The 9,905-nt window shown below is 37.2% G+C and overlaps 1 protein-coding gene across 1 annotated transcript in view; it reads right to left on the minus strand.

Annotated features, from left to right (window-relative positions):
• The window catches only part of cwf19l2 (CWF19 like 2, cell cycle control (S. pombe)), a 57,968-nt gene extending 51,570 nt beyond the window's left edge, over positions 1 to 6,398 (minus strand). Inside the window, exons 1-9 of the mRNA XM_023351443.1 lie at positions 6,301 to 6,398; positions 4,844 to 4,954; positions 4,204 to 4,326; positions 3,820 to 3,930; positions 3,530 to 3,649; positions 3,194 to 3,287; positions 1,989 to 2,107; positions 1,264 to 1,759; positions 854 to 1,064 (exon numbers count right to left, since the gene is read on the minus strand). Of these exons, the coding sequence (XP_023207211.1) occupies positions 854 to 1,064; positions 1,264 to 1,759; positions 1,989 to 2,107; positions 3,194 to 3,287; positions 3,530 to 3,649; positions 3,820 to 3,930; positions 4,204 to 4,326; positions 4,844 to 4,954; positions 6,301 to 6,393 (1,478 nt within the window). The 5' untranslated portion in view covers positions 6,394 to 6,398. The remainder of the gene's footprint in view (positions 1 to 853; positions 1,065 to 1,263; positions 1,760 to 1,988; positions 2,108 to 3,193; positions 3,288 to 3,529; positions 3,650 to 3,819; positions 3,931 to 4,203; positions 4,327 to 4,843; positions 4,955 to 6,300) is intronic.
• Positions 6,399 to 9,905: the final 3,507 nt, after the last annotated feature.

The raw sequence follows: 9,905 nt of genomic DNA on the forward strand, positions 1-9,905 counted from the left end.
ATGAAAAGTCACTAAATTGGTACATAAGAATAAATAGGTGTGTGATTACGATCTCAGCTCATGCCATGAATCTGGCCTTTAAGGAAAAGAGTCAAAAAAGCTGTTCTTGAAAGAGAGACAGTAAATTTGTGGAAGAACTCACTTCGGTCAGATCAGAGCTAAACTGACTTTGTTAGACCCATGCAAAATGCCACCTAAAACACTATCCCCATGCTGAAACATGGTGGTGGCAGCACCATGGTGTGGGGATGCATTTCTTCAGCAGGAATATGGAAGATGTTCAGAGTTAATGGGAAGACAGATGGATGAAAGAAAACTTATTAGAGCTGCATAAGTCTTGTGTCTGGGAGTTCAACTTTGAACAGGACATAAACATCTGGCCATGGAGGCAATAGATGAGTTCAAAGGAGATTCATTTTCCTCCTTTAAATCAGGAGGGAAGAATTGTTTTCTGCAGCTTTCGATCCAAGAATCTCACTAAGGAGCTGTTCTCTTTATCACTGATGAGAGAGTGAAGCCTGAGATTAAATATTAAATTATGGAAAACTTCTAAGTGTTAAATATTGAGCTCTCTTTTGAAGCAAAGTTTAAAAGTTTTTGTTATTTTTACTATATTTCCTTCGATTTCCTCTAGAGCACATTGGATTATATGTATGAATGATGCCAACTAAGTGTTGCCTATTGAAGTGTTAGAATGACCCAGCTGCAGTCCTGACCAAAATCCACTTAAATATCTGTGGCAGGACTTAGAAATCAATATTAAATTGCTCTCCATCCAATCTGGCTGAGCTTTAGTTATTTTGCAAAAACAAATTAGTAAAGATTTCAGTTCAACAAGCAGAAAACCTCAGACCTTGCTGAGGAAGCAACATGAAGAGTGTCTCCGGTCCCTTCTGGCTGGGTTTTGTTTTCTTGAGGAGTTTCAGTCCTGTCGGATTCCTGGCCAGATGTGCCGCGTTCTTTCCAGGCTTGGATACTACTCTGCTTCTGGGGAGAGTCTTCATCATCAGCGCTCGGTTTCAGAAAGCCGACGGATGGACGAGTTGGAGGAGGACGCTGATAAGCTGCAGAAAAGTATAAAAGAGGTTGATCTCACAGACAAAGACACATGGTATGATTAAACTGGAATAAAAAGTTTTCCTCTTTATTTATAGCATCCCTGTTGCATCTTGTTAAAACATTTCAGATGCAATAACTTTATTCAACTTAAATGAATCAATTTTTACAGGATTCTATCAGACACCTGAAAAAAAACAACCTCACCTTCAACACTATCATCATCCTCTGATGGCTTGAGGAAACGACCTTTTAGTGAACCAAGAGAGGAAGAGCGCTGATTCCAACTCTCTCCAGATGATGATGAAGATGCTCGTGTGCCGAAGTCTTTTTCTTTATCTCTATGCCTATCCCTTTCTCGCTCTCTGTCCCCATTTTTGTCTTTTTCGTCATCTCTGCCTCTGTCTCGTCGACTCCCTCTTTCCCTCTCTCCGTCTCGGCCTCTGTCATCCTCTCTTCCTCGATCCCTCTCCTTCGAATCTCCCCTCCTGTAACTCGCTTTTTCCCGGGGTGACAGGTCTCTTTCACTTTTTCTCCACCGATCTCGATCTTGCCTATCATCCTCTCTTGCTCTCCACCTCTCCCTGTCATCCTCCTCTCCTCTCCTCCATCCTTCTCTCGCTGAACGCTCTCTGTTGCCTCTACTCTCACCATGAACAGCTTTCTCAGCGCCGGCGAGTCTCTTCTGAAATTCCTCCATTGACTGATAAAGAAGAAACACAATAAAGACTTTAAATATTTTTGGAGGACATCAAAAAGCTCTTCATACAATGTTCAAATCTTTCACCTCAGCTATAAAACCATCTGCAGATTGAATGCAGATTTGCTCCTGGTAGGCTGATTTTTAGTTCGCTTTAAAACTTTATACTTTCCAAAGTGCCGACTAATTTGCGCCTGTGAATGTGCGAGAGTGTGCAGAAGTCGATCCTCACCCCGTATCTCTGAGCTACAATATCGCTGAGGCTACGCTGCTCCCGCTCTGCTTGCTCCTTCATCCTCTGGTAGCTCTTCCTCAGCCAGCTCAGGCCGCCATCATTCACTACAGGGCCTGCTGGAATAAACAGAGCAGAAACATGAATATTCACAAGAACGCAAATAAAACCGTTTTCATACCTGCTATTATTCGTGTGATATTATTTTTTTTCCATTTCCCACCATACCACACTAAGGCCACTTGATTTCATGTAAAATAGATCCAAAGGAGGTTAATTAGATGCCACTTCAGGAGAGGATGTATCAGCTATTCCACCAATGTAGCACCTTAAAATGGATTAAAGGAGATTATGTATGGAGCAATCCAAAATAATCCTGAAAATTGAATGACCTCATATTCTGTAGTTTCAGAAATTTAGGTCGCATACCCATATTTGTGTATTTATAAATATGGGGAGAGAACAGAAGTGTTTTCTGCGTTATGGTAAAGAGTGAAGTAAGGAAAATATTGGCTGCTCTGGCTCACGTGTGCTGACAAACATTTCAAGTAAAAACCAACTAAAATCAGGCAAAATTTAGAACTCCCTGGGATTGGGCTGTGGGAAAAGGTATATAGCTAAACATTTTATCTTTATATCTTAAAGAAGCAATGTTATAGTTGTCTGGTTTTATCTGATTTATGAAAATACAACATAGTAAACATTGTGACAGTGTGTTAAAAATATAAAAAATATATTTCATATAAAACTAAAATTCACACGCAATAAATAAAAGACAAGAGATTCTAAATAAACTCTTTTTGTGAATTTTATAAAATTAGGATAAATATATCTTGAGAATGAAAAAGCGAGGAGAATATATAAAATGCACAACATGACATTTTTATGGACAAATCTGATTTGAAAATGTACAAGTATTTCGAAAAGTGAAAACTTCATTTTTGAATAAAGATTAAACAAGTTCAAAACTGAGAAGATGATTCTAAAACAGCAGGGTTACTGGAAAACTGAAAAGAGGGATGGAAAAGAAAACAAGAGGTGATTACAGGGGATTAAATAAATGTGTCTCATCGTTTTTGTGCAATGCCCTGTGAACCAGAACAAAGACCAGAAGCAAAAATAAAACCGTATTTTTTTCTTACGTATAATTTTTGAGAATAATGAGTGTAAAAGAACACTAAAACAAAATGAGCATACTCTGCTACCTTTCTTTGCTGCAGAATGAGCAACGGCCTCTGGAGGCAAACCAGTCCCTCCATCTTTCCAGTATGGGTTTAGCTCCAATTTGTGCAAACCAGCCTGGAACAACCAATACTACGTAAATACAACATTTACAAGAACTGGAACATGCTTATGTAAAATAATCTATTCGAAAGGAAGCAAAAACAGCAGCATGAACAACACAAATGACAATATGGTGTTTTCCTTAATTCTCTTTAACAAACACAAATCAACACTCCTCAGTCCCAAATACTTTTGGTTCATCTTAACTTTTTACAAGCAGAAAATGAAGCCAACCCATCAGTAGAAGAAAAATGCACCTGTTCAATGGCCTGAGCCTTGGCTCTCTCTTCTTCCTTCTGTCGGTCTTTCTCTGCTTTTCTCTCCGCAGTGGATGTCGTTTTCATAGCCAGGAAATCAAAAGTCATCCACTCGTCTCTCTTTGAGATGGAGACACAATCAGAGAAAAAGAAGCTGAATGAATTACTACGATCAGCAGAAAGAGAAAGAAATATAAACTGAAAAGGTAATAAAATGCAGAAATCACCAGCGACCTGGTAATGACTCCATGACAGTGTGTAAGCTGCTATGGAGTTTGTAGTAAACATACCTGGATATTCTCTGCTAGGCTCAGGCCGCCCTCTGAAGCCTTGGGCAGAGCTGGAACCTTCCATGCTTTCGCAGGCTGAGTCTGAGCCTCAACCCATTCCTCCTCTGAGTCCTGAAATGATGGGGGCCGGGGGGTACAATATGAATTAACAGCAAGCCAAAATTCCAACCAAATGTTAAAAAGAAATCACATAAAGAACTGCTTTAGAACAGCTAAAAACATAGGTTTTAAATCTGAATAAAATACATTGCCACACTTATTAATCACAAGAGCCTAAAATATTTCAACTACGGCATAACTTTAGTCCAGAAAAGCTGAATTCCCATCTCTCTTTCAGGAGCAAATTTTGGTCATATGTTTCATGCAGGAGCAAAAAACAATTACCTGGGAACTTTCACTGGAGCCATTTCCTTCTTCAGCTTTCTTCTCCTTCTTGACTTTTTTTTTCTTCTCCTTCTTTTTCTTGGATTTTTTCTCTTTCTTCTTTTTGCTCTTAACAGAACCCTCCTGTTGGATGTTCACATTTTGCTTTAGTTCCCCTTTTTTGTCATTTACATTTATAGAGCTGTCAGACACAATAGCAAATATAACAGCCAACAAGCAAATCTTTTCATACTAAAACTGCACACCAATAATGCAATAAAGATGTATTTTTTCATATATTGTGCAGTGCAATATCACAGAGCAGGACACATTAATAACACTGGCTTCACAACAACAATTTCTGACAAATGAAGGTGTGGGCAAAAAAACCTGGAGATGGTTTGTAGTGTAGCTTCATATTTTCTTGCTTTTATTTTCTACCCAGAGATCCTACCAGACCCAGTCAGATTGGATTCAGGGTAAACACTTCCAACTCTTTAACTCATTCTCTCAGCACTGGACATCATTGCAAAAGATGAAAACAGCAGGTCTTCACTGGTTGATTATTTATTGGAACAAAATACAAGCACAAATCATTTTTGCAATTTACATATCTGGTAAAACAAACTAATCTAACAATTGACCAAGTGGTTATCCTTACTTCCTCCATCTGCTGCAGCCTCTGGTCCACTTCAGGAAGAATCCATGTGTCCTCCCCTCTCTGCCTCTTCAGCTCCTTTCTTCTCTCTTCTCTCTCATACCGCTGCTTTGCCTGAATTAAATTGGAGGACGAGAGGGGAGATTATAGCCTACACTAGGTATTTATATCAGCATCTAACATTCATCCCTAAACAGTAGTTGCAACCAAGAATTCAGTTATATGTTCTTTGTGGAAGTCCGATAGACCAGATTGCACAAAGAAAAACTGGATAAAAGAATCACTATTAAATAGAGATACACCATTAAGATGGCAAGAAATCATAATCAGTCCATTTTCTTCTAGATCAAATCTTGTTGTTTTTTTTTTTAAACCAAGAACTTCCACCGAATTCATAATAAATACATTTCATAGTAAACATCAGCCATCAGCCATCCTTTTTTACATTTAGGAATATCAGATAAAGGTTGCTGCTTTGGTGCATAAATCAGGAATATATTATAATTAATTCATATTAAGGCAGATTTAAAACTACCTGTATCAGAGAACCTGTAGTGCATTTTTCTTTTCATGTTATAATGGGAAAAAATTGGAATTAGTCAAAATCACCATTAGCAGATAAAACCTTGAAGAAAATATTAGTCAGAAAAATGGGGCAAGTGGCACACACTACGACTAAATGACATTATATTGTGATTCGTGAGTTGTTATTGTTGCTTATTTATTTCAAACGGGAAAATACACATCACATTATAAGCCAGAGTTAGCTACAGAGGCTAATTTTCATCTGCAGCCCATCCAGATGAAAACTTAAGCTTCAAAGTTCCAAGCTTATTGTTTAGAAATCAAACAGTTAACGTCAATAAAGTCTTAACTCATTTTGAGCCAATCACACTTTAGCCTTAGCTGACATATTTCGATCCCTGTGTCAGATCAGACACCTGAGCTGAACAGATTAAGGCGTTCACAACCCTGTAATGTCCCTCTACAGGAAGCAGCTACTGGTTTGAGAGGAGTGTAAACAAAGCTGCACTGCACACAGATAGCCTTCAGTGGTGAAGCTGTGTACATATGTGATTACAGCACTGACACTGGCCTCAGCATCAAACTGGGAACGATGGATGAATGTGGCTGAGGCATAAAACAAACGCTAAAATATAGCAACAGCTCTGCTATCTGCCTCATTCAGTGTTTAGCTAGTAAGTTCCTTCCTTTAGTCTGGAGTTATCTACAGATCCAGAAATGGTTAGGTCACACAAAATCTGTTAGCTTTACAGGGCAACGGAAAATTTCATAAAACAGACCCCACATATTAACGTTATGGTGTCGTCGTAGTTATTAGCCGTGCTAGCTGGTTAGCGTTTATTCGAACAATACCGGTATGGTTTAGACAGTACATGTATGCGTGATATAACTTTACTTTAACCAATATTGTTTTTCTCTGCGCTCACACATTTTACCTTATCTATAGCCTCTTGTCGTGCCTGACGCTTCTTTTCTTTCCTGTCTTCGATGTTGCTGGAACACTCAAAACTGACCCCGTGCGTCGCCATGACACTGTCGTAAATGTTTTTGTCAAACGTCGTGACGCGTAGCTGTTTACGTTAACTATTGACCTGTGGTTGTTGTAGTTGAGGAAGACAGTCTAAGAGCCTCACAAAACAGACACTTAAGTTTGCCCCCCTTGTAAAGATGTGCAACAAGTTTTAAAAGGAATTAGTTCTATATTCACTTTATTTGGTCCTTGTATAGCGAGTGTGGTTAGAGACTTAATTTGGCCTGTGTCACATCTTATTTGTACCCCAGGGAAACAAATTCTTAATAACCATAAGACCTTACGAATCTCATCACGGGCTCAACTGACCAATTTAGAAAAGTAAATTATATATTCGTTACATTTATTTTAATCAGATTGTTGGGGTACCAACAATAATACAATGCTGTTTCTATATGTTAAACGGCAATGAAATTTAGGATGGAAACCTGATAGTATTTGATAAAAAGAGGGCCCTAACTTTGCATCTTCATGTTGTGAAAAAATTATAAGAGATTGGTAAAATATGACAATTCTGTATTTTTTGTAAAATATTGTATGGCTATGCTCCACTTCTATTACAATAATGTATTCAAAAGATTTTCAGTGAGTGAACAAGGGCAGGTCCTAGAGTTTCTTAGGAAAACTGCTGTGAGTGAAACTACTTTGTCCTATATCATGCATCTCATACTTGGAATACGATTCCAAGTAACAACAGAAACTTTTCAATTTCTATTTCATTTAGAAAACATCTTAAAAATTAGCTCTTGTTAAGCCTAAAATTTCAACATTATTAATATGTAAATATGTATAAATTTTATGGTAGCCTAATTTTATGCATTTTCTTATTTAGTAGTGTTGTTTTGTGGTTTCATTGTTGCTTTTATAATATGTTTTAACATCAACCTTCCAATGAGATTAGAGATGCAAATTAGCCACTTGGAGATAGCCTTCTGTATTTATATGTAAATTGTCATCAATACTTATTGTCCCATTTCAAAAATATACATGAACTTGAACTAGACAAGGATCAGTAAGCTACAGTCTGTGCTTACACCCACAGCCCTGAAACCTGGCTTATATTGCACTTCATAATGATAAATGATAAAAGAAAATGAAAATTACTGAACCTCTTAACAATTTGATGGCAAGCTGTTGTGTAATACATTCCTCTACATTTCATCACCATCCTAAAATAATGGCCTAAGTAATTTTTTTTTGCCAAAAGTGACTCTTGCCTAATCATCTTCTGGCAAAAAACTATTTTTTTAGGAAGATGACAATTTTCCAAAAACAACTCTAAAGTTAGATTTCTGGTTAGATAACGGAAGGTAAATTTGACAATGATCTTGTAGTTTTCAACATTTTCTTACATACTCTTCTTCATCCCAGTCAATATAAGCAACTGGGCCATGTATAATTCAGACCCAAGATTAGTTTGTGTCTGTTGATCCCAGAGGAACTACGAGCTTCATGGGTGATTTGACCTGAGCCTGATGACAAAATACCCTCTTGTTCCAGAAGGGCAAAGCTGGGACACACACATCACATTTGTGAATAGCCAGATACATAATGCATGTTTTACATTTTGTGCTCACAATTATACGTATTAGGATTAACTTAGAAGACGAAAGCAATCCTACATGACATTGTTTCTTTAGACCATGATTTGAAATTTAATTTTTATAATAATCATTGGTATGTTGATAAATAATAATGAAAAACAGCTCACCCTCTTGACACTGCAAGAGGATTGATTTCATTTCGGCTTTAGAAACATTCTTACTTAATACATACATGGACAAATATGTTAGTTCCTCTCTGTTAATGACCAAAAAGCTCGCAATGATAACTGAAATAAGTTGAAAACAAAAGTAACATTAATTAACATTTTACTGAAAATTAGCAAATGAAAAGCAGACATTGCTACTGAGTTGTGGTTCAACAGATTCATAAAAAAAAAAAAAAAACGAAAAAAAAAAACCTAAAGAAATAGGACTGGACAAAGGCAGTAGTACCCATAGCTTAATATTGCGTTGATCACCCTTGAGGCAATCACTGCAATCAAGCAACAGGTATTGTGGTGGACTCTTTGTGGACAAGGTGCTCCTGCTGTCTCATGTTTGAATGGTGCCTTGATGGCTCCTTCCACAAATGCTCTGATTGATATTTTTACAGATATATATTTTTTTATATATATACAGAACAAAGGTGTTTACATATAGCAGGGTGCAATAATGTATAGCATAAACATATTGTATGCATCATTAACTTCAAGATGCATAACAAAAAATGTATAATAATAGTAATAAATAACTAAATTACAGCACCAAAGAACCCAAAATAATACTAGCATAATGCAGGTTAGGTTTAATAGGCAAAATTTGTTAAAAAGCTGCATATGCATGTTACAATGCTCAGACTGTGAACTGATCCGTAAGATACAATTTAAGATATTTTCTAAAAAGAAAAAGTAGATTTGACTTATTAAATATGAGCAGATCATCCAGAGCCAGAAGCAACACCATATACTGCAGCCCTTTAACTGGAAAAGGTCTGGCAGAAAGTTTATACGGCTTAGTTACAGCTCAGTGATTTCAGAGCAGACGCTGACCTCAAAGACAAATTAAAAGGGAGTGGGGTACAAAAAGTAATAATAATAAAGTTGAGAGAATTATTGAAAAGCCTGTGCACTATGAAGAATAATCAAGAGATTAAGCTGGTTTCTGCATGAGATCTTCCAGCGCAATAGAAGTCTGCTTGAATTAGTTCCATTTATTGTCAGGATTTAGCATAAAAGAACTCTTCAGGCCATATACCCTTAAACCTTTATAGTTCTGTTGTTGTCTGTCACTCTAAGCTCATGTAGACTTAATTATAACCAGTAATAATCCTTGCAAATAAAGATGCACATTCAGTCACTGGATTAGTCAGCCACCACTAGGATTCAATGACAGCAACGATATTACTGATCGCTTGAGAGATGTTCTAATTGCAACTCTTTGCCAACACCTATCTCTGTTTTTAAACAGTCTGAGGAGCAGATTTCGTTTTTCTAAAATAGGAAGAAAATAGCAGGATGAACAATTCTTTATGGAACTGAAATTGAGATTGTGGAATCTTAAGTACCTGTGTGATCGTCTGAGCAATAAAATGGACTGGAGTCAAAACACTGATGTTTTTTACAGGAAGGGTCAGAACAGATTCTACCGCAAAAGAGCCTGATATCCTCTGGAGCGCACCTGAAGACCTTTGACTCTGTGGTGGCATCAGCCATTTCCTATGATGTTGTGTGGTGGAGCAGCATCCTATCTACAGCTTAGAGGAAGCTGTTAGATCAGCTCATAAGGAAGACCAGAACTAGAGAACTCCTACAGCGAGACTGCGCAAAGAAGAGCTATCGCAGATCCCCATAATGTTTACATCCCTGAAGTTATTGGCAGTTTTTCACTTCTTGTATTGTCTTTTTATTGCACAAATATATTTTTTTCTTTTTTAAACTATCCTACTTAGTTGCACATTTCTTTTAAT

The sequence above is a fragment of the Xiphophorus maculatus genome, chromosome 18, assembly GCF_002775205.1.
Source record: "Xiphophorus maculatus strain JP 163 A chromosome 18, X_maculatus-5.0-male, whole genome shotgun sequence".
NCBI lineage: Eukaryota > Metazoa > Chordata > Actinopteri > Cyprinodontiformes > Poeciliidae > Xiphophorus > Xiphophorus maculatus.